Here is a 26,032-nt window from a genome sequence, read left to right as displayed (position 1 = left end):
AGGAGCATAGGCCACTCTGGTCAGCCACGCAAAAGTGTTGGCATCGCACAGGTGTAAAATAAACAGGAGTTAGGGTCATTCTTAAGAATGCCCTTCGCATGCATGTTAAGGTTTAAATTGAAATTTTGTGTTTGGGGTTTTTTTTGCTGGTTTTTGTGTTTTTTTTTCTTTTCAGAAAAAGAGTATAAATATCACATTAAAATTCTTAGCATGGCATCTATCCCTTCTCTCTCATTAGAAATTAGTGAATATCTTGAATATTTTTCAAGCTTAGCCATTGGATTCAGGATGTCTCTTATTTCACTGTAATGTCCACTCTCAGCGTATGTGCACTGAAGGCTTCAGGTGTCCACATCACACTTGTGTACAATGAACACTGGACCAGTACTGGCTTCCAAACTAAATATCATGGCTGTAGGCTCCATCTCTTGAAATCAGATTTTTAATGAACACAGAGAAAATTTACACTTTCAGCAATGAATGTGAAAACAGTGTTACAATGTCAGACTCTGCACATACATCATTCTGCACACCGAGGCTCAAACATTCTGTTGGAATAAGAAGAAAATCATATTTTTCGGCTGCAGGGGGACTTTAAAGGTGTCAGCGTTAGAGTCAAGTCAGAAATGTAGAAATAATGTCAACAAATTCTTCATGTTGTGCAGCAGCAAACCTTAACACTGCCTCCATTATATCATGTGACATCATCATTGTCACCTTTAAGTCACCGCAACTGCTACCACCCGCCGCACAGTTTAATATAGCCAAATATACAGGGCTACAGGGATCAACAACACAAAATAAATGTCTCTGAGGGGAAAAAGCTTGCAAATTGTTAAAAACCCATCTTTTATCTGTATGATATGAAGGGGAGGGAAAACTCTGCCAGGCTCTCCGTTTGACCATGAGGGTCACCTGGTGCAGCAACCCGTGTAATCTCAGGAATAGAGGGAAAAATAGCGTCCCCGCAAACCGTGGAGAGACCCCTGGAAACCAAAATTGTCTGACACAAACTAACTGGAGTTTATTCTTGGTTTTGCTCTTTTCATGTGGCCCGTTTGAAACTTAATTGCTTTTTTTTTGTTCTGGGAATGCACAGGACAAAAAGGAGCAAAGATAAATGGACAAAGTGGTGCAGACACCTGCAGACGGGCAGATTTGTCTACGCTCAGGCTTCAGCGGCGTGTAAAACTTCTTTTCTGCTCATCTGTGCTTCAACAACACAATCAAACATTTATCTAATACATCAGAGAAAACTCAAAAAAATAAAAGACTACAGAGAATGATTTGGCAAATTAGTGGCCAATAAAATAATAATTTAACTGACAACAAAAGAAACTTTTGTCTGGAAAATGACCGAAACGGAAAATCTTTTCCTGTTGAAAAAGTCTCTCAGATGGATTACAGATTACAAGTACGATTACACACTAATGTGGGACATGTCAAAGTCTTCATTCTTTACCCTCTGCCATCAAAAGTGTGTCAAAGTGGGCCAAACAGTGTAAATCAACAGTCAAAAGGATTATTGTGTCTGAGAAGAATGTCCCTTATCTGTGAAACAATGTGAAAGTTTCCCTCGTTCATCCACACATTTCTGTTTCCTCCTGCTCTTTTCCCACTCCGGAGTGAATGTAATCAGCTGTGACATGAGAAAACACGTTCTCTGTCTGTCAGGACTCTGCTAGTCTTCCGCTGACAGTCCTCTGCTGACTCTCCTCCTCCTCCTCCCCTAAAACGGCCTCTACCCCACCTCCCTGTCTCCCCACCCTCACTTCCGCTGTGCTTATGAACATCAAAATGCCATTAGGCCCTCAAAAACACCTCTGGTCCCTTGGTTAACGGGGCCCTGCACTGTGGTCGTGCACTCTGAGCCCTCTGAGCGCCGACTATTGCTCACCACTGGGCCTTTGCTGCAGCCGTTGTGAAAAATAAACCCCCAAAAAGAGCCATTCCTGAGGAAAAATATTGGGAAGTGAAAGACAGATAGAACAACTGGGGCAGATAACACCCAGCAAAATACAATAACACTGCATCCGGTGACGGCTGGACATTGTAATTGCTTAAGGCATTGGAGGGATGGTGGTAGCAGCGGGTGTGGGTGTGGGTGTGGAGGTGGCTGAAGTGGCATGGTGGGTGCTAATGGAGTGATGTCATATGAAACATCAGAATGACAGCTAGTTAACTGAGGAGGTTTGGCTGATCAAATAAAATGCATTAACTCCAGGAAATGGATATCATGGGCAGCCCCAGAAATGGCCATATCTAATGAGGCAAAATGCAAATGAAGGAGGAAAAGAGTCGTGAAAACGTTTAAACTAACTATAAAGGGATGATGGAGTATCGGACAGTGGCCGTCAATCTCCCCACTCATTACCTTCATGTGAAATTAACAGCAGCTTTAATCATTACATAAAATCTGCTCCAGCCCATTTGTTGATAATTGTGAGGCGCAGAGGTTCAGAGTGGGTTCTTTGTCATCAATCACAGCAGCAGTATATTTCCTCTGGTTAGGGGACACTCCGTGAGTAAAAATATAAGTTATACTACATTCTTCTTACACAATTTCTCTTCCTGAAAAATGTTCTATAATATTTAGCTGTTTCCAGATGTATTAAATTTGAAACTACTTGGTGATTAAGTATCTACAGGAAAGTGCTGACCATTTCAGCTCATGATGTGACATATTTGGTGCAGTTATTTCTGCACCACAGTAGTGCTGGGTAGGAAATCATAGTGGCGTTAAACTGGTGTTGCAGTAAATCTGCTGCTGCTCTGGCTATGACTTTAAAGTGGATACCTGACTATGTTTTTGGTTGCTGTGAGAAAATGAAAAATAAAATCATTGGAGTCAGGAGATCAGATGATGAAGGAATTATGAAGTGTTATTTTACTGTATTAACAAAGACAAGTCTTCAGCCTATAGATGACAATTGCCTCAAATATTCAATACATAATAAAACATATCTTTTTTTATTTTAGGAGTTCTATTCCCATTGTACTGACTATAGCCCATTCATTTTCGTTAAGGTGGAAATGCCGTCTCTTTTCACTCTGCTGTTGTTTGACATATAAATATAGCATTTGAATGACTTTAATATCCTCCTAATCAATGTCCAGTGATCTTTTGATGTCCTCAATTCAATATAGGAAGGGTCATCCATGCCGCAGCTTTATAAACACAATAAAGGTAAATGATTACTCTCCACTGTGGTGTCCAAAAATACGGCCAGTAATGAAGAGAAATGGAGGAGTTTGAGGGGGAGGCCTGTCATGTGTCATTGGCCAACTCTAAGCCCTAAGATTAATCACAAGAGAGGGGCTCTGTGGCTAAGATGTGGTCACCCTTGATCGATAAATCCGCCTCCCTACCCTCCCTCTATGTTTCTCTGCTTCACTGTCTCTCTCTTACTTTTTCTCCCAAATATACACAAGCACTGGCACAAGCTAAATCAGCATAAGTGGAGAGATGAATTGATGACATTTGCAGGCGCATTTGTATTGATTACTCAAGTTTTGACTTCTGAGGCTCCCCTCTTTGAAGGGTTGACTTAACAAAATGCACTGTTCTTGCGTTCTATTTGAGTCTATTTACAAATCCATCACTTGCACATTTCCACTCCTAATGAAAAAGGGCATGAAATCACCCACTAGGAAAAAAAAAAAAAAAAAAAAAAAAAAAATCAAAATGCAAAATGCTCCTCATAGAGCTCAGGGCAGCAGCATACAGTTTAGAGGAATTTCCTTTCAAACAGCCCACTATATGTACATTTCAAAATACACCAAATCTAGTCTACGCTAACCACAAAAACACTGTGGAGAAGAATTTCTGATAATATTCTGCAGGGACCACAAATGGGACTTTTGACTTGGTCTATGAGGAGGGCATAATGCAATAACATTGCATTAGAGGGGTCTTTTTACAGCGTGGCAGCGCTACGCTGCTGTATTCCTTGTGTGAACCCGGTGCTCTGTTTGCGGTCACTAATGGGCATCAGAAATTACAGGCAGTGGAATCGCGCCCCGCGGGGGGACTGGCCTCCTCAGCGGAGCGGAGCACTTAGACAGTGTCTGGGAGCCTGCTGGAGGAGGAAGGGGGGAACTCAATGTCATAGCCCTGCCTCATAATTAAAGAAACCCTATTCCTTATCCACTGTTAGGTGAGCCCTGGTGCTCCATCTGAAGGCTCCCCTGTGGGCGTCTAATGCGTGTTGCCCCCAATGTGCATGTGGGCCGATCAGGGAGCTGTGCCTTTCTGCTGGGTGTCTGAGTTGGAAGCCCTCTGCCCACCACAAGAATAACTGTGCCAGGTTTAGAAGTTTTGTGGACCTCAAAAAGTGAAGAAAATATCAACTTGGTGAGGTCTGAAAACAGAATAAAACCAGAAAAGCCAATATGGAAGGGCAAGGCAGGCTGTAGTTGTGATTTTAAATTGCGGAAGTGCCTTCACAGTTTTCTAAATGATGCCTTTAAAATATGATAAATTTAAGTTTCTGCTTATTTATAAATTCAGGGCTCATCATTGCTCCTTAAGTCTGTAGATTTTCTTCCTGCCTAATCCCTCATTTGAAGTAAATAAAAGTAGTAGAGCTGTCATGGTCAGGTTGTTTTCCTCATCTAGCTCCCATGCTTTATAATTATTCATATGAAATGTGGTTCTGTTGATGGGCAACAGTCTTATTTTCTGCTTCAGTCAACAGTGCACATTTGTATTTCTAAATTGTGGAGCGCTTGTTATGTAAGGCAATTTTCTGCCTTCTTAAGAGCTGGATCTCCTGTGCATTAATAAGAGCCTAGGCTGAGCTGCTGGAGAGCTGGGGGCCTGTTCATGCTTTAAACCACACAGGCAAAACTAGCAGCACAGCCGTTTAAACACTGGCAGCTGGCACCGCATACCGTTTATACATGCTCGAAAGTTTTGTTAGAAAAATGTGATTTTAAAAAGGATGCTATTGTGGATAATTATCAGATATGAGAATGTATGAATATGACTTTACTAGAACTGCAACCAGGATTTCAGGAAATTCTGAGATCATGAATCCAGATTATCCCAGTGTACCTTTATTAACTCTCATTAATGTACCAAATTAATTATGATTTCTTACATTTCATATCCCGACATGATGTTCTGAATGTCTTACAGAAATACTAAATCCATTTATTTTAAGAGCATTTATTTAGCCCAAAACAGTCAGATTTAATAAGAGAATAAGTCTGTAAAATTTGAGAAAAAGGAGGACATTGCATCAATACCCTAATTATATGGTAAAATTACAGTCCTGAGCAATCCTGATTAAATGTACAATTTTGTGATTTTAAAATGAATCCAAACTGGACTGTTTGGCATTCATAAGCAAATTGACAAATTGTGCTATCCATTCAAAAGATCAGGAATACCACAGGAACAACAAAATACATCTGTAAAATTATATTTTTATTAATAAATTCTTTGATCTTTTTCCAAACCACAGACACCACAGTTGAGTTACGAGACATAAAACAGATAATGGACTCTTTCCTCAACTTAAGCGTTGCCAGTTTCATCGACAAGCCACAGTATGAGCCACTGGGTCTACATTTGAGCATGTCATTTTAATTTTGATTTAATACCCCATGGAATGATGGCAGCCCGCTTCGCTAAATTGAATAGACGTGGGGCTGATCTGGAAAATCAATTAATCGATGTGCAAGGCTCATTTAATACACATGTTAATATAAAGGGAGAGACGCCCACTGCCCATAAAAAAGAGACATTTGGAGCAAATTGGACAGTGGTGATTTTAACAGCGGTTGACATAAGTAAAAGTGCACTGCAGCGGAAAACAGCGACATGAGTGTCTGAAGGGGCCTCAGCTGGAGACAAAAGCAGCAGAGATGGGCCCAAGACTTGAGAAGGATGGCGCAGCGAATGGTAGGGGGAGGAGGAGGGGAGAAAGGCAAGGAGGTGAGGAGAGATGGAGAGTGTAGACAGCGAGGCCTCTGAAAGGCCGTTGTGGTTGGCAGCCGCTGACCTTGGTGACGATGGGTTTTCACCAGAGGCTTCTAATGAAGGCTGATTGCCAGGGAATAGTGAGGGAGCCAAGGGGTAGAGAGAGGAGTGGGGGGAAGAGGGAGAGAGAGAGAGAGAGAGACAGAGAGAGTGAGAAGAGAGAAAGGAGAGAGAGAAAAGGACAGAGGAGAGGCTCAGGTAATTGCAGCACTTGTGGGTCTGAGGCCCTGCGGTCCTGTGATGTCGGGGTGCAGTGGGGAAGAAGAGAGATGTCTGTGGACGCTTTGGTGGTAAATTGTGGAGCACAGGGAAAGGAGGCAGGCCCCTAGGCTGTAATTACCCCTATGAGTGTGCGGATGGAGAGTGGACAGGCCCAGTGTGGGGCTCTGACAGCGATCAAGGAGACGACTGCGTAGGGGAGTAGAGACAGATACACAGACAGATGGCAGGAGTCTGGTGGCGGAGCAAGACAGGACGCCTCCATCTCCGCCAGGCTCCCCGAAAAAACCAGCCAGCCAGACACTGGACCAAGGTCAGAGGCTATTAACTAACACACAACATGCTGGTGACAAGACAGCCATGACAACAACAGAAAAGAGACAGCGCAGCATTACTGAAGACGCAGCTCTTGGATGGAGAAAGACATAATGTAAAAGGATTTGGCTTAAAAATAAAGCAATAATTAGATCGGAGTCACAGACAGGGAGAGATGTCGGAGCTCCGCTGGATGGCGTAGCTGGGTCAGGAGGGTCTGGGGCATACAAACTGGAATAAGAGAGTTGATAGGCTGGCCTAAGCTTCCCGCTGCCACGGATCAGTATGTACTGCCTCTCCTCTCCCTGCCTGGGCTGATGTAACTCACTGGAGTGGCAAATTACACCAGACCTACAGCTGTAGCCCGACATTATGATTAATTTGATCAGTAATTTCTCCTGTTTTTCATTTTAATCGCCGCGACCATTCTGCTGTGGCAGGTCTTTCAGATCTAATTAAGATCAATTCCGGTGTAACAGACTTGGCGAGCGCCTTTACCCCGTCAAATCCCTGAGCTCTCCGGGCGTGGAGAAAACCCGCAGCTCTAATCAATCAACTTCCAGCAAAATCCAGCGGGCTCCCACAATCAGCCCATTAACACACTTAAGCAAATTTTATAATCTCCTCTGTCTATTTGTCATCACTGTGGTGGCTATTTCAGGCAGCCACATACTGCATCTCACTGTACTCTGCATGATGGGTGGCAGAGAGGGTGAGGGCGGGGTAGAAAGGTAAATTCCTACTCTATTTAACCAAATTAGCTGCAGTAATCTGAGTTTAGACCATTGACTCAAGGGGACACAGTCTGTTGTGGTGTGATTTGTATTCCAATAGGGATATTAATGAGGCAATTAATGCATTTTGTCTTGGAAATTAAAAGCACTAAAAACACTGGGGACGTAATGAATGCTCAGGATTTCCTCACTATGGGTTTATAGAGAATATCACACACCTCCCATGAGAAGAGAATTACAATGGGACATTAATTGGAACATAATGAGGTGTTTGTGTCTCTGCAGCTCTGCGCAGTATTTTTAGCAAATAGTTGAATGGCTGGGTGATTCTGCACGTCTGAATAATGACAGCAGGAAATAGGGGTGTTATCTGCGTAACGCTGATTGTATTATGGTAATTACAACTCGACTTTACTGCACAGACCAGTTCCTCTGGGTGAAGCGTGGAAACACCAGAAATGCCCGTCTGTGTCTTCAATTAAAACATAACAAAAGGCCAATCACAGTCTGTGTTTGTGGGAATGTCTCTGCTCAGGGAGTCTCTCTGAATTAAAAACTTATGTGAATTAACCTGCTAGTTGTTTTGGGCCAATTTGAAAAATCCAATCACAGACCCAGGTAGTCGAAAGAGGTGGAGCTGCTGTTTAAATCCTATTGCAGTCTTGAGTGGGTGCTAAGGCTGCGGCCTGTCCTTGGGTGAGTGAGCCCCTCGATGGGTGACACGCTCTTTGAAAACACCAGCACTGACCGAGGAAAAACTAAACCTTTTACGCCCACTCTGCTTCTCCTCCACACACACCAACACACACACGTTCCATAATCCGATTTGATGAGCCAATATCCTAATGATACTGATGTAGCCCCTTTGCCCACCCCTCCCTCCTCCCCCAGGGGAGGTCTGTCCTCAGTCATCATAATCAGCCTTTGCAGCTTCTTTTAGAAAAAGACAACATAAATAAAGCTAAGTGTCTCAGCCTTATCAATGCAATGAGCTCGCTCTAAAACAATCCTGCTCCTGTGTCTGAGGATCGAAGATTGAAAGAAATTTAACTAAGCAGTGATTTCTTAAGAATTCAGAGATGGGGTGAGATAGTCTGATTGTGGGGTATCTGTCATCTATGGTCTTTGTAGACCATGTAAACCCAAAAACGCGGTAAGCGATTCTGTAGAAGGACAGTTGATTGCTGAGTCTCGTCACTTTGGTTTGGTGGCCCAAAGCGTCTTTATTTGACAACCTGGGAATGAAACTCAACAATCAACCATCTTTCTCCAGAATCGTTCACGCGCACCGACATGCATGCATGGCAGCGATCAAAACAAAGAACAGAGAGGCTTGGATCACAACACTCACAGAGGGAGTTCAACTTCATTCTCCGCTCAGGTGCCATGCTTCACTTTTTCTTCACAAAGCAAATCATTATTTGCTGCTATATTAATGTTCAAAATCTTACATATTTAACATTTAATATGTTAATCTGTACGTTGGTCAGTAGCCCTTCTATCCAGAGTCAGACTGGGCAGTGTGTTTGGTGCAATGTAGCGGCTAGCCTTTGGAGCCCATTAAATCCAGAGGCTGTTTTTCCTGCTGAGTCTCACTAGGCCGTGACAGGGCCGGAGAGGGCTGCAAGGGGGAAACAAATAGCCCAACTCATCCTGGCCATAAAGAAGGTTGCACCACAACCCAATAAGGGTCTGACGCTGATGAATGTGACCAGGGACAGAAAGGCGACCCTGGCCAGTCTACACCAGAAATGAAACCACGGGGATATAAAATAGGTTATTATCGTTACACAGTGACAGCCAGACGGACAGAAGGGCAGAGATAGATGGACAGACAAAGTGACTAAAAAGGAGGTTGAGTAGGAAGAGCAGCAAAGATTAAGGGACTGATTACGACCGGAAGCCAAAGGTTAGATAACCTCAGAATCCCTCTCTGCTGCAGGAAGATGTGAATCGTGCTTTTCACCTGGTTGTGAGGTTGATGTTGGTTGGATGTGCTTGAGTGCAGCTTCAATAACCAAACACATTTTATAATAGCTCCACGTAGACAGAAAAGCTGCCAGCCTCCATTCAAATAATGCCACTTGACAAAGATCAAGGGCTGACAGAGAATCAAGACTTGTGTATCCTGCTTAAACACAGTGATTTTTCAAGGTTGACTACCCGAAATCGAACTTTTGTTTTAAATATCATGACCAGTTAGCTGAGTACTTTGATGATTCTCATGGTGTACGAACAACTCAAATAACGTGATATGTAATCACAGCCTCCCTTATGGCCACAAAGAAAAATGATCCTAATCAATTACATTCCATGGGAGATAGTAATTTTAAATATAATTGTATCAGATCAGTAAGAGGCCAATTCAATTATGAGTTTAGGCATCAGAGATAGTATCACAAAGAAAAAATGTTGGATCAGTTCAGACTCACTGGCAAAGGCATGGGTGGGGTGACAGGCGAAGGGAGGCTGCGTGCCGGCGACTGGTTGGGCCGGTGTGGTGGGGACTGCTGCAGCTGTCCAGAGGCAGAGGAGCAGGCAGAGCCTGGAGACGGGACAGAGGTCTGATGCTGGTTGGGTGGGGTCATGTGATGCTGGGATGGCAGCTGGTTCTGGACATGGGAGTGAGTCTGTTGGTGATGGTGTTGCTGCTGTTGCTGTTGTTGCTGCTGCTGGTGCTGCTGCTGCATCTGTTGGAGCTGCTGCAGGTGTTGGAGCTGGGAGTTCAGTGATGAGGTAGCTGTTGGTGAAAGGACAGCAACTTGTTTGATTACTCTTTTCATCCGCAACTCTCCACACACAATGCAACAAACACAAATGAGTCTGGAACAACATGTGTTTTAGCACACAAACAGGGAGCCCTCATTATTTGAAGAATATGCTGACACCTCAGATGAAAATACATGCACACATGAAGGTGTGGGGTGCATAGGCTGAATAGTGAGAGACATGTAAATAGCATGGAGTCACAACAAGGTCCTCCAGGGTTTTCACCCTGCATGGTAGAGACTGTGAATTTAATTTAGCTACTTGGAGGACAAAGCTATCAAGCCTGACTGATATAATTGCTCTCTCTGGAGCCAAAAGTCTTCATTGTCACTTTGAGAATGTCAGAATCTTTGTTTTAATGGCTTAAAATCTCATAGGAAAGAGACATCCATCTTCACTGGAAGACTTCAGAAATAAACCCATTAACTAATTGGATCCAGTAATGGCATGCCATTAGAACCTCATGTCTACATTTAAATTTTTATCCTGGTTGAAAAAAAAAAAAAAAAACACTCAGGCTGAGCCAGACTGCAGCCACAGCATGCAAATACACCCACTGATTCACAAAGTCCAAACATAATATAAAATAAATGGAAAAACAGATTCTTTAAGATAAATTTCTATGGAAGTTCACTCAAGAACATCCAGCTACTGAATGTGGTCGATCTACTATCACTCCCACACACAGAGCAAATAATGTCTACTAAAGGTGTCAACTGTAATACTATATGTGAAAAATTGGCTTATAAAGCAACAACTAAGCTCACCTTCACAGGTCCTTAAATAGAAAAAGGACAAGTTTCCCTATAGATATGACTGGTAGAAGCTTTTTTTTACTCCTGTCCTCACATTTGGAAAACTTTGTCAACCTTTTTCTAGTTAAACATGTCAAAAAAGCTTGAAAAAAAATAGTGTTCTATATAGGAAAATAGATGTATGGATACAGTGACATAAAACGAATATTCAATTAATGCTATTATTGTCTCTCTGAAGTCATACAGCTCTGTATAGAAACCAATGATGAAAAAAAATCATCATAAAATCCAACGTGATATTTTTGCAGATTAAAAGATAACAGAAGCTCATCAGGGATGAGACCTGATCTGCGTGCTGATATTTGACTGGACTGCACCGCAGAAATAATTTGACAGAAAGTTTGTTTGAACTGAGGCCACATGAGGTTGCCCATTAGCTTAGAATGGGTTGATAAAGACATGCGACTGGACTGCCGTCACAAAATAAGAACTGATTAAACTGCAGAAAAGAAAACACTCTTCTCTCTAAAAAACTATCTCTACCTGCCTTCAAATGCCTTAATTACAGCACATAATTTATATATGGTGAAAGACGCCTCACTACAACCTAAGGTTTACAGCATCACAAGAAAGCACATATGTGGTTTACTACTAAAATAGCTTAAAACACAAAAGTACTAAACAACAAACACCGGTTCAGAAGAGTGAGCATCTATTGATAACGCAGCCGCAGTTATCAGCAATTGTGAACACAGGCGTAGACAAGCTTGTATACATACAGAATCGATGCACTTAAATAATTTAAATATGGTTGCCTCATAAAAGATGAATAAAACATCAGTGCAGACATGCCTTTGATTATTGTGGTCACTAGGACTCCAGGACAGGCACAGATGAACATTTGATGAAGATCAGATCATCCTCCTCTTCCCTCACTTGGCAGAAGCACAGCCAAAGAAAGCCAGTAAACAGTACACTTTTACATTTCTTCTGCCTCCTGACACATTGACACCTCCCTCACACCCCCACCATGAATTATATATCGTCTGTGCAAACGGCAAGAGTCCAATTCTCACTTGAAATGGCGGGGCAAGTTGTCTAGCAAGCACCGAGCCCCTGACAGGACCGGCTCTTTTCCTTTGCAACTTCACAACGACAAAATGTTGAGCCTTATTTAAAGATGGAATAAGAGGGAACAAAGACAGAGAAAACAAAAGGGGGCTAAAATGAGGTTTCTGTCAGAAAATTATCGAAACCAGGCGAAGATCAAAGATGATTGGAGAATTTCCTCCAGCGCCAACCATTACGCCGAGGAACAAGGGGTACAACAAAAAATATGAGGCAAAAGAAAACAAATACAGAGGGAATATGGAAGAAGCCCCATGTGGCCTTATTATAAGGGCTACACCGCAGGTACTATATTCTTTAACAGCAGTGCTTTATAAATTCTGTCATCTTGTTAAGACTGTCAGAACCACTGACCCTCCCTTCCCCTCTAACCGGGCAACTGGCATTTTGAAGCTCATTCTTTTAACCACAGCTGTGTGATTGCTTTGGTTGAGCACATAATCCAAACGGCTTGTCTCAGCTAATTGTTTGTGCTCCTTCCTCCAGCAAACACAGGGCAGAGGATGAGAGTGGGAGCTTCACTTATGATGGAGAGAGGGCAAAAGGGTGCCGGGATCCTATAGTGCTCATTATATCTCCCACTGTCTCTTTGTTGTGTCTCATATTCACTAGTTCTCCAACCGCAAAGCAAGCAGCGCTCCCACTTAGTCATCAAGCCCGAGGGGTGTAAGAGCATGGGTCTCACTTTCGCTGCTGTCACAACTCGCCCATGTTAATATTTATAATGAGGAATGAGCCAGATCATAGAGAAGACTCGCGGAGCTAAATGACCAGATACAAGCTGAACTGTGGCATTTTGTGCTCCATTTAAACATTTAACAACAATCATTTGGGACTATGAAACACCAGCATTGAGAAGTCTAAGGATTCCAACCTCACAGCTTTGAAGAACTGTCTGCCATCTTTCAGAGCTTTTTTTTGTGTGTATGTGTGAGCTTTAATGCCACTGTAGAAATCAACTGTTATCTTTGACTGTCCCGGCCCTGGCTTCTGAAGTACTGGAGGACGAAGCAAGACTGATTGTCAGAGGTCGAAAGGCTAGGTCATTCGTCAGACAAAATGCTATTTTTGTTTCCTGTGCGGTTGAAGAGAAGGGGGTGGGTGGGCTGCTCTCTCATTACCAGCGCTATCTCAGTAGTCCCTGCCAACCCCCTTATTACGGCACTTTTCTCTCTGGGGCTGATTCGAGCTCGACTCCTTGTTTTCTTCGCCATGTACAACACCTATGTTCTCAACTCTCCCCTGTGAGTTATCTTATGTATCATTTGTGTGTGTGCAGGTGTGGTCAGGCCAAAAGCCAAACTTTCTACGCATCTGCCGCGCTTTTACACAACCCAAAGGAGAATTTTGAGGAACCTGCAGGATGTTAATGGTGGAAAACTGCAACGAATGCACTGTTTCGCAGTGTGAAAATTACCACTGAAAATTAATTGGATTACTATTGATGAAGTTAGGCTTTCTGGAACGCATATGTGAATAGGTGGTCATCCTATTATATCTCTTGGAAAAAGGTCCACCCAAGGCCAAAATGAAGTAAAACAGTAATTATGTCTACACAAAAGGACTTTGACTATCTTTCACAACACCAAACTGTATACGCTCCATCCTGCATAAAATGTAACCAAGAGAAGTGCAGATTTCATCTTCTGTTGAAGGAATTCAGATTTGATCAGGCCATCAAAAGGAAAACATAGTTCAAAAACCTTGAGAAGAGTTCACAAGAATACACACAATCTATAGCGGCTTTTGTGTAAGATGAGTAAACTGTATGTACTTGTGCAGTGTGTGCCGTTTTAATAGATATGATCATTGATTTTGAAGAATTTTTCTTAGCTGGAATACGTACATCACCTCTTCTTCTCGGCTGAGATTCATAATTCAACTGAGAACAGAAAAAGTGTCAGAGTCAGATCATCCCCAACTGCATCTGTACTCTCTGAATGTCTACGGTATCATTAAAACATGCTGAAAATTAAGAGCTAATCAGAAGATGCGGTGCAGCCTGTCAGGAGCTAATGAAATTATCCAGCGTGAGCCACCTCTTATTTTTAGGAACTGCCCTAGTCTAAACACAGCTGTCATTCTCTAACAAGAAAGGTGAGAGGGGACAAACAAGTTCCCCATTACTGCTCTGCCTCACGTTCCACTATGGGAGTCCATAAACCACTGTCTCAATTGCCTTTTCAGTGAGTCACACTGATAATTACTCCACTGGAGGTAAGGAGATTTAGACTCTATGAGATCTGGTAATTACAAAGGTGGTCAAAGGAAGGTCATTTTTACTCTGTGGATTAGACTGCAGCACTTGTACACTGATAAAGAGGATAACACCTCTGCTTCTGCACTCATGTCTCCACTTCCACTGTTAACTTTTATGTTGGTCACTTTGTGTCACATTGACGTCACTCGTCAATGTAACAAAACGTAAATTATCTTCATTAATTCATCTGTTTAAAAATCAATTTAAAAGCCATGCGAAAAGAATAAAAAAGATGAAAAGAGAAAATTTTACATGTAACCTTTTTGTATTTGCTTCATAAGTGACAAAACCAATAAATCAGTCATAAAAATTAAATTTGAAACTCTGTTTTGCAACTTCAGTCCATTTCATTAGCTCATCATCAGTGGGAAAGGAAGAATTCAGGTACATTCAAGTAAAGCAGCAAAACTGCAATATTACAGGTGAAAGTCCTGCATCAAAGATTCAAAATAATGGCTGATATGAGTGCTTTAATATTACTGGATATTATTGGGTTGCTATTATTGATGCATTAATGTGTGAGCAATGTTTCCTCAAGTTTAAGCGAATCCTAATTATATTATATACTGCTTAGTAGTTTAATAATAAACATGATATTTTGTAAACTTGTTTATACATAAAACGTTAATCTGTAAGTAACTTAGCTGCCTTAATGCAGTGGCGTAAAAAAAAAATGCAATGAAGAAGAGTGTAAAGTGGCATGAAATGTAAAAACTCAAGCACAGTACTTGAGTAAATGTTTCATTCCACCATTCTCTCACCTCATAACTCCAGCATTAGTTATATAATTGTGCATTGTTTAACATATTTTAATATTGGAAGGCACGCCCACATCAAAGCTACAATTTTTGAAAAAATAAATACATGAATAAATAAGATTAAAAATAAACAAACAAGCAAAGATTTCCCAGGTTTTCTTAACACAACCTAGAACAAAAATTGGTCCTACACTCTTTTTACCTGCAAGTCCATACAATTGGTAATCATGTTCACGGAATGAAAAATAGATTCCTGCCTTGGCAATGGCTACAATAAACATGGAGAAAATGAAACGCTGAAGGAACTAGTGAACTACTGAATAAAAACATTACTCAGAGCCACAGCAGGCAATATCACTGCTTCAGTCCTGCTGTAGGAGGAACTCAGGGACTACAAAAAAATATAGGCAGTTAAAATTTGAGCGGAGTCGCGAAGCCACAGGGTTTTAGAGAGTAAACCACATCGCTTGTAGGGATCCAGAGATAATGCTTTCACTTTGTGATGCAAGGCAATATCAAGCTGTGTTGTAGAATTCTCACTCTGGGGGAAGCATTTCAAAGAATCAAATCCTCTCCATGGAGATGTTACACATACAAGAAAATCCCTGCGTGCTCGACAATGTTGCCCTTTGTGTTGCTTGGTGTTGCTGACGCTAGGTTATTGATTTCCAAAGTGTGGTCCAGGGACCTCTAGGGGTCCTTGAGAGAGTTCCAGGGGGTCCCAAACAAAGTAAGATTTCCTTCTTGAGAGAGAAAATAGACAGATTAATGTAGACTGTAGTTTTTTCTGCCTTCTGCTGCAGTGATATAAAACTATGTGCTAATAAAACTTAAAGTGTGTGTGTGTTTTTTTTTTTTATCAAGGTCAAGCATTAAACATATCAAGAATTTCATCGAGGATATAAAGTTTAACATTTCTGCATTCGCGTGTCCGAAATAACCAGACCTTTGCTGAGTTTCAGTATTTAAACACAAAGAAATCCATGACTTAATTCAAAGTTCCAGGAGAGAGGAAGAAAGTCAGCAAACGTGACTTAACGTATCGTGAATAAAACTTTGAGCATCAAAGTTTAAAACATCATATTAATCAGTATGTTCGCGAAAATTCCTCATTGATTCATGCAGATAGATTTTCAATCTCTGAAGACAAGAACTCGCATGATCCCAAACTACTTCACTACATCGTCAAGTGGTGCCTTTTGGTTTCATTTTCTTGACAGAGAAACCTCAAGTAGAAGAAATTAACTATTTAACTATATTAACTGCATTTAACTACAGATTTACAACATCTCAAAACACTCTCTTAAATCAAATGAATGACTCTGTTATACACTGAGAGCTTTCCCCATTTTTGGTTTCACTCTCATTTGAAATACTATGTGGACAGAGTGTAATATTGTGGAGCCCAGTGAGGGGTCCCCCGCTTTTGTCCTTCAGAGTCCAGAAACTGCTGGACCCCCTATTCCCCCACCCCCTTCTTTAAAAAAGAGCCTGTCTGCCTGGCAGGACAGACTGGGTTATTACAGCGTGTTCATGGTCCCATCATGTGTCGTCAGACCAAAGCGGAGGCCGCGAGTAAAAGCCTCATGCAAAATTTATGTTCATGCGGCTGTTTCACTGGGTGGAAAAATCAATATTGCGGGCCTGATGCACGGAGATGACTGAGTGCTCTCTGACTGACAGTAAAAGCTGAGAGAGATTGAAGGGCTACATTTACTGCACTAGAAATGGAGTGGAGTTGAGTTGGCCTAATAGTCTAGCTCACCTTTAATTTCAATTTTATTGTGGCTTATTTTGGTAACAACTTGGATATTGAGGGCTTTGAAGAAATTATGCCATTAGACAAAAAGAGAACAAATCAAGAATAAGCAAGCTTGTTTTGAAATCGTCTAAGACACATCCTGCATTGCGGTTTCTGAGCAGCTAAAATATTGTACATTATGGGGTTATTAAGCCTTCCCTTCCTTTCCAATTTACACAGATACAAAATGATTGTAGAATAATCAAAAGACAATGTGGGTATGAGGAGGACATCACAGGGCTTCTGTTCGGTGCTGCTTCGCTTACAGATGCTTTTGATAGTGTGCCACATACCCACAGTGCATTTGGGGAGGAATGTGAGAAGAGAAAGAAAGCAAGTGAGAAAAAGAAATTCAGTGGGATGAAATAACCCCAAACAATGGGATTTGCTTTCCATTCTTCTGCCTCCATCTTCTGTCTTTAATTATTCCCTTTGGTTGTCTGAGGGAGCGTGTAAGCACTTTCACACAGCACAACATGCCCAGCAGCACAACACTGTCTGCCTTAGTGATGTGGAGACTTCTGAGTGACACTGAGCCTCTTGTGATTATTAATGCTGTTTAATACAACACAGAGCAGCCACTATGATTGAGGGAAAAAACAGATTTCAAAATGCATGCATTCAAAATGCAATGTGAATGGAATTATGTACTACACGAACACTGCACTTGAGATACATTTTCCCTCTGCTACATAAACAACGTGTACACCATGAAATGAGGGTTAATGTTTTGTAGATACAACGCTGAAAAAGTGTATTTGATATTAACTACCAAGTGTGCTCTATTTTGTACACAGCGTTTAATGGAACCTCAGCTGATCCTGGTGGGATCCTTTGTGCCGGTTTAGTAGTTTCTTCCTGAATCGCATATGAGATATTTGAGAGCCCAGAACGATGTATGATGAATGAAGTAGCATGCTACTTATACGCTTATCGTGCTCACTGACTAGCAACAGGTTCAGCAAAGGGCAGCGGCAGTAAATGAAATTCCGCACCGGGACAATATATCATCAAAAGAAATGTATGCACCCGAAACTTACAAGCCTTCTCCAGATGCGGACAAGGTGCCTGACGGTTTGGGGGAGGGTGAGAGGATGGTAGAGGAGAAAAAAATGGGGGTGGGGAGTGAGGTGGTGGTTATGAGAGTTTTTTTTTTTTGCTGGATGGGTGAGGAGCAAGCAAGGGGAAGCAGCAGATTTTGTTGAATCAGTTCTATTTTCATACTGGCTGATCTGTGTCTTTTAACCATTTCACTGCAGCTGGAAAATGAAAGTACCAGGGCTAATTTCACAGTGAGAGCTCACTGAACAAAACCCCCCACGGTCTGTGGAAAACGGTGCTAAGTCTACTTTGTCATTGTGAATTACGGCAGCGTAATTCAGGAAACAGGCCCATGTGTACGACAGAGAAAAGTAGAAAATATATTCTGATAGAAAGAAAGAAATGAAAAGCCTTTTTCCTCTCTAGTCTGAGATGTTCCTGGTGAGGTTTACTTACGGTAAGTAACAGATATCTCTCTCCCCACATGCTATACTGTACAGATGCCACAGGATCCATCCGTAATGTGTCTGCAGTTAGCCCAGGAATAGCACCCACGGGACTTCAAGCCTCCTATGGGACCTTTTAAGCTGCACTGATACTGATAAAAGCCCCCACAGATCTGGCCCCCAGATACCTCAGCCATTAATTAAGGTAATTAGGCCCTGGTCAGCAATTAGTAACCACAGATAGCTTTTAGCAGTGGCTGAGACATCCCTGCTGGTGAGAGGTTTGGTTCCATACCATCTGCTGACAAGTGTCACCACAGACTCTTTGGTTTCACAGATGGGGAACTGGAGAGCCATGTTTAAAGATGACCTCTGTGTGATCCAGGCTGGCTCCCAGACTCCCACAGCTTCTGCTGCTGCAGGATTACTCTGTTTGTTCTTCCTTTGGTTCTTTCCTCTTTTAAAAATGTTAGAGCGAGCTCTATGAAAATCCATATGTGCTGCACATGGCTGGAGTGGGAATAGGAAACATTCACTGCACAAGGTATTGATCAAAATTAGAACATCTGGTCTGAGTGTAAGTAGTATTGATTAGAGCGTAATGCTACATTGATTTGCTTGTATTATTAAGTCCATGATAGATCCATATTGATAATATGCTACTTCACATTATAATGTTATCTACAGTTATATTAAAAGTGAGGATATATCAAAGAAATATTGTACATGTAGTCTTTTTTACAGCAAAATATTTCTGCTGTACTCCATGTTAATTATTAATAATAATCACAACATTCCTCAAGACATGAAAATTAATGTAACAAAGTTGTCCTGACACAATGTAAGGAAACTGTTAAATCCTTCTTTTTTTTTTACAGTACATGTGAAGCAAATTCACAGGAAACATGTGCAACTTATACCAGAATCAAAAACACAGCAGTTTGTGTATTTCATCCCATGGCAAAGGTGTGTTGATAGAAGGGGCTGTGAGTGGAGCAGACTGATAAAAACAGGCTGAATTCACACATTCAACCTTAGAGAACAGATCATGCAATAACTCACATTACCGGGGAATGGGAAATAAAGGATGCAGCTGTGCTACTTTACACAATTCCACATTTGAAGCAATCGGTGATAACACCATTTTCATTCCGGTTCAGTCCCATAAAATTACCATTAACATTACAGCTCATGCAGAACACAGATAAATGTAAAATGTCACCCAGTTCTGCCAGGCGGGAATTCCAGTTCCACAAGATTACCATCTCTGTCTGCTCTCTCCCACTGCACCTTGTCTAATATTTCATTTACAACATTTCATAAGTTCATTTTCCCCTCACTGACCATGTAAATCACAAATCAATTTTCATTTAAAATGCTTGACTACAGATTGTTGCTGAAAGCTTCTGAATTGAGCCTCAGCAAGATGGCAGACCTTTAGCAAATCTTTCGGAAACAGTCTGGTCAGAAAAGGGAGGAAAAAAGAGAGATGCAATTTCTACAAAATAACTCTGGGGTCAAGAGGTCAAGGCTCTTACTGGAAGTGTTGAAATACCAAGAAAACAATGCATTATTATGTATTGTAATTTATATCAGAGTCCATACTCCCTCAGACCTGTGATAAACTGGTCCACTCAACAGGAACAATAGGCTGATTAAGTGGTGATGAAGATAAACTCTATTATTTAATCAACATATGCAACCAAAATAATAAATAAAATATTCATTAAGAATATCAGCGTGAGGGTAATTTTTTAAGAAAAGTTTAAGATAATTAAGGTTTTATTCAAAAATACCCACACCACTCATTTCTCAATAATAAATTGTTAATTTGGTTTAAGGGACACAACAGTACGCATGTTTTCAATAATTACACCAGGAAGAGGATAATCTGTTACAGTTCAGGAACAGAAGGGAACAGAAAACAGCTGGCTTAAAATGGAAAATTTTGCATGTCCTTAATCATTCATGTAATTGGAAGCTAATTTGAAAAGTTTTTCATCATGACATCCTGACTCCTAATTTGGAAAGCCAATGCTCTCCTTCTACATCTAGTACAAAATCCTTTTAAATAAACGAATGACACTCTGTGCATACACAGTGCAGCCAGACACAGTGTGTAATGTGGAGAGACTGTCCTGTATGTGTGTTTAAGGCAGGAGGTGTGCAAAAAGCCTCTCTCTGTGTTTACCAGAGAGGGCAGATGGCAGGGTTTGCTGTGAAGGAACAGACACAGCCACATCTGATTAACAATATTATTGTCCTCCTCCACACCGCCATAAAGACTCATCCTCTCCCCCTTCCTTTTTTCTTTCCTTTCTTTCTTGCTATTTCAGGCTTCGGCAGCGTGCTGTCCTGTGGCATGGCTGAACCAGACTGACACTGCCACCATCCACAGAATCAAGAGCCAGAGGGTTAAAACAAACAGCACTGCTGTATCTTATCAGACAGGAAACATAAAAATATCTTGGGATACATACATGGAAAAAAAAAATGCTGACTGTATATTCAAATGCAATGTGCATCTTTCATACTGCTATTTTTGTGCAATTATGGAACATGTATTCAGAGCAAATTATCAGCATGTCTGCAACAAGTGAAACACCAGGGGGTAAAATTTACTAACATCTCAGCTTCAAAAAAGACATCAGAATATAAATCATGAGTCTCATGGGGGGAGCCTGTGTGTTCATATGTGTGTGTACAGTAAACCTGCGCATCCGCACGATTGTTCATCGCTCCTCTGTACATTTTGATTGGTGATTTTTTTCTTCTTTCCGCCGCCAAACTGTCACAAAGGCAGTAACCCCACACGTTTCCAAGCTGCTTATTGAAGATAAACAATAAACCACTGGCAGATATCAATGGCAGAGATGAGAACCCGGGTGCCATATCTGCTGGGACTGCCTGGCGAACCTGCCTCTGCCTGCGCTTCATCTTCCAGCAGCACCTCTCACTCTCAATTATTTGGCTGCTGTCACAACAAATCAATCAAATTACCGCTCCAGGACTGTGTGCAGCTGCTCCTATTGCACCGCTAGTTGCATTAGCTTTGAAATGTATGAGGTCTACATTTTATCACTGTTATTTATTTAATGCAGCTCTCTCCCCCGCGAGTCATCTTACAACCACAGCAAAGTTAAATCATTAAAGGACGACGTGGAATACATACTGCGTGAGAACACCTCAAATTAAACAGCAATAAGGGAGAAGTGATGGGTTTGGCCTCTATTGTGTTAAGATGGCAGATGTTGATTTGAGGAAATGTGGACTGCTTGCACTGGGCCCTCTTAAAGTACTCCCCTACTGGATGAATGTGCAGACAAACAATGGCTTATTTCTGTTCTTTCTCCCAAAATGATCTGACAAATACACACAAGAGAAAAAAGAAGCCCACAATGAGCAGCTAGTGTGGCTATAACAAGCCCAAAAAAGGATGCTTGAAATTCCCTAGCTCTGATAATATAATGGGTAAAGGGACGCAGCGGCATTCCCACAGCAGACAGAGGTTAAGTCAGTGGCCCGGCCCGGTGATCTAACCTCTTAAAGGAGCAGCAGTCAGCTGAGGCAGAAGAGATACAGTCTGACATGTCTAACTAGTGTGGAAACATTTGGCTCTTCCCCCAGGAGCTCACCCTTTGGTGCTGTAATGAGCACAGTGATTTCCCTAATTTGTATCATGCCAACATCCGCAACTTGCGAACGACACTGCTGAGCGTTTTCATCAAAACGGCAGACGTGCCTTTGATTGGCATTGACACTGGGTCTCATTACGGCAGGTGAGTGGGATGTCGACCTTTATCAGGAAGCTTGAGTGCTGTTTTGAGTTTCCTGCGGACGAGAACAGAGGAACAATGCTCTCACCTCACCATTAGAACTCGGTTCTCTGATGTGATGCGCTGCCTGGCTTTCTGCTGAGAGCAAATAAGATGGGATATGCTTATTAATATGAAAGAGCTGCAGTAAACTAGCTTCTTGCATTACCTTTGAGTGAGTCATAGAGAAGAGGAGTAGACAGATGAGACTTTGTTCTGCTTCCTCCCATTGGGCATTGCATGTGCAATGCTTTGATACAACTAGTGTTACAAGTATGGTAATCATACTTGCTTGTTATAAAATCATGTGAAATCTAAACCTATTAAAAATGGAACAGAAAATTGGCATCATATCTAACAACATAAATTTGCAGATGTTTTGTCTGCATCAGTCGTACGTACTTATATCTGAAAATGTGAAAATCATGTATGATTTTTTTTTTTTTATTCTTATGCGCGGTCATACTTACAGACCTCTAGCATGACCCAACCTAGTTTTTGTCTCTGTGAAGTCAGCTAGAATTGTATGCACTCTGTCACAAAAGATAACTTTCTCCCTTGTTTAGTTTCATTGGGAATTTGTTTTTACTGCGTGTTTGCAGGCATAAATCATTCTGACAAATAACCAGCTACACTGGTGCCTGTGTTTACTGAGTCTGCCACAAGATGCTGCTCAGTTTTATTTAAGCAACCGTACCAACTTTATAGCACAACCCCATTACAGTGATAGTTATTCATCACAGTCTAAGAAAGCTGCCCTCCTAAAGCTCACAGCAGTCCAGTCGGCTCCCTTCTGTCAACACTTATTCTTACAGAGCCAGCTTTGATTATCATGATCAAAATGTGTGATCAAACATACTGCTGTTACTACTTGTTCAGATTCTGTCTTTTCATTTAATTCAGTCATCACAGCTTGTGTGATGAAATGTTTGAAACCCAAGAGCTGAAGAACCTAATTTTGATCTAATATAACATACTAAACAACCAATTCTAGTGAAGTCTATGAGCAAGAGACTACAAGCATGCCAGTTAGTAGTCTCATCGTGCAGAATACAATTCCTCCACCCTCAACCACCCATTCCCCAAGACAAACAGCCTTATTAGCTGGTCATTAGCCGCCTCATTACATTTAAATACAGCCATTGGCTGGGCTCTTGCTGAAGTCTCATTACTGTGTCTCACAGTTGTCTTGTGTCTGATCTGACGCTAATTAGCTAGCAGCGTGAGCGCTGTAAAGCATACTTACTCCTGAGGTTGTGAAATGAGCCGACTGCTCCCCGGCGACAGTGCGGCGCTGTATTATATGTGTGATTAATCAGGCCTGGAGACCCAGAGGGGCAGGGAGGGGAAGCAAGGGGGACACGGGGGCAGAGGCTAGAGCTGCACTTGTCTGACAGAGGTGCTGTGCCAGCAGGCCTCATTCAGTGAAGCTGTGATGAACTCAGACAGGGGAGAGTGGAGGAGCGCCGTGTGGCCAGAGGGGCCCGGACACAGTCAAGACATTTAGCTTCACTCGTGACTTGTGTCACTTTCTCTCCATGGAGGTCCCTTCAATGCATCCCCTTCAGATAAGAGGACGTGCAAACAGGCAGTCTGTCAGTCCACATGCTTAAAAAAAGATCTGCCACAGAGGCATTTCTCTGAGTTTTTTTTTTGTTGTTGTTGTTATCTCTTATGGAAGGGGCATTTCATCAGGACTGGACACTGGATTCCAGCCTGTCTGTTGGTTTGTTTAGCAGTGGACAATAAGGATGACTGAGAGGTGTGTGTTTTGGCAACGTGACACCCTGACAATGTGTTTGTCGATCAGTTCATCAGATCACTGAAGCCTCTGGGCTGTCCCTCATACACTAGGAGGAAGATCTGTTGAAGTGTGAGTCAGACGGGCCTGCTGGGCCCATTATCGTCCACTACTGATGGATACATTGAAGGGCTCGCTGGATAGATGCAGGTTTATTAAAAGCTCTGCCCACAGCGATGGCTGCTGTTATTTATGCATGTTTGTGTCCATTAGGCTTCTACCTCCACATCTGTCTATCCATTTCCCCACATGAAGGGAGCCTTCCCTGCACTTTGTGCTGCACTGGCATTATTGTAATCTCCATCCTAAAAAACACACTGCTTTACATGTAGCCTGGCATCTTCTTACATTAGTGCGGCTTTCTCATCCAAGATTCATGACTGATGGTTTCCCCATCCATCCCTCAATCTAATGGTATAAAAGAGACAATGTTTTAAACATTAAAATGAAAACCATTTACAACTATGATCAAAAGAGAACACTTGGGCATTAAAGTTTAAAAGGCAAGGATAAGTACAGCCATGTAGATGGACAGATGAGGTGGAAAAGAGATAAAAAAGTGAAGTACAGTGCACTCTTATGCACAGGAAAGAGACATAAAGTGCTTTTGCACTGCACTGCAAAACATTGACCTGTAATTAATATGGTTGTTTCTCGGGGCAAGTTGAGGATAGCAGCTTTTTGGAATACAAACCCCTGAAGGATTCTTACCTGCTCAGAAGCTTTGTAAAGCATTTTTATTAAAGAAAAAACAAAACTGTTCCATGTCATACAATGGATAGAAACTCTTTTTAGGATCAATATTTTTCATACTAAAAGTTCTAGGTGTCTATGAATCATCATGCACAATACAGAAAAAAAAACAGTCATTGGTTTAATTTGGCCATGAGACCAGTGTGTTTTTAAAACAGCTTTCTCGAATACTCTTCTTTGTCCTTAAGATGCCACGTTAACCACATTTTGTCAAAAGAACAAGCTTTTCTTCAGCTGGATTTCTATATGGCCTTTGTCCTTACCTTGCAGGTTCTGGAGGGGGAGTGTCATGATGCCCCCTGCAGCAGCAGCAGCCACCAGGCTCTGGATGTTGGCTGTGGGCAGGGAGAGAACGAGGCCCTGCTGGCCGCCCAGGTGTCCGCCTGCATTGAAGGGGATAAGGATAGGCTGGTTCATGCCTGGCGCTGCCCCGGACATCACGCCGCCTACTGCGTTCGCCAGTTGCTGGGCCACCAAGAGAGACTGCACCAGAGACACACGAAAAACACACATGCATAGCATACCTCGTTATTTATATATTTTTCATTTCACCAAAAATATCATTATTGTATCACCCTGGACAGTTTTGCAGTTGAGTGTATCTTCAGCATTGTGGCTTCTTTTCAACACTGTAAAAAAAATGTATTGTTTGTTTTTGAGTCACTTCTATCACAATGAAAGCTTATGATAAAAGTCCCTCTGTAACATGCGCTGTTGAAATTACACAGTTTGACCTCTCACTCCAAATGTCTTCAAAGTCTGGCACTCTTCCTTGGGATTTGCCTTCTACAGCTTGGTATCACGTCTCCATTTTCACAAAGACCCGCTCTCTTTTTAGTGATCCAATTGCTTGATGAAAGTTTGATTTAAATCCCTCTAGTAATTAAAACCAGCCCACATATCCAGGCAGAAATATATGACATTACAGAAGGTAAATACAACTTCTGTTTCACTGTCTCTATAAATGTATAAAGTGTTTTACTCTTTCCTCAAGTAATTTTACAAGTAGCTGTAATTTGAATACAATTTTATTACAGGCAATGCAGTGGAATACAGTAAGCTATATTTCTATTTACAGTGCAAAATTCCATTAATGGGAACTGGTATGTAGCTCACAGCTTTGCTGTGTCATGGACTGACAGTCAAAACACCTTGCTGTTGATACTGACAGAGATCAAATCCAATCTCTGTGAAGGAGCTGAGAATCTTTCTTTCGCAGAGATACAGAGTGATTTATGTTTCATCAAATTGAGCAAATCTCTAGTACCACAGAAATGTGTCTGAAATACATAGTGTTTGAAAAAAAAAATAGCAGTATTCTTTTGATATAGGGATATAACACATCGTTCTTGTCTCTTCATGCATCCATTCATTCATATTAGTTAAAGAGGAGTCTGTGCAGTCATACCCATGGAGGAAAAGATATGTTATCAGAAGTATCGCTCTGATAT

At 41.7% G+C, this 26,032-nt stretch overlaps 1 protein-coding gene across 16 annotated transcripts in view; it reads right to left on the bottom strand.

Moving 5' to 3' along the window:
- The window catches only part of pou6f2 (POU class 6 homeobox 2), a 73,407-nt gene that overhangs the window by 22,431 nt on the left and 24,944 nt on the right, over positions 1-26,032 (bottom strand). For all 16 annotated transcript variants that reach the window (XM_046371390.1, XM_046371385.1, XM_046371391.1 and 13 more), the window contains 2 exons: positions 24,845-25,064; positions 9,687-9,994 (listed from right to left, as the gene is read on the bottom strand). In XM_046371390.1, coding sequence (XP_046227346.1) covers positions 9,687-9,994; positions 24,845-25,064 — 528 coding nt within the window. The remainder of the gene's footprint in view (positions 1-9,686; positions 9,995-24,844; positions 25,065-26,032) is intronic.

This window comes from Scatophagus argus, chromosome 18 (genome assembly GCF_020382885.2).
Source record: "Scatophagus argus isolate fScaArg1 chromosome 18, fScaArg1.pri, whole genome shotgun sequence".
Taxonomy (NCBI): domain Eukaryota; kingdom Metazoa; phylum Chordata; class Actinopteri; family Scatophagidae; genus Scatophagus; species Scatophagus argus.
Note: the sequence above shows the minus strand (reverse complement) of the source record. Positions and strands in the feature narration are given on the sequence as shown.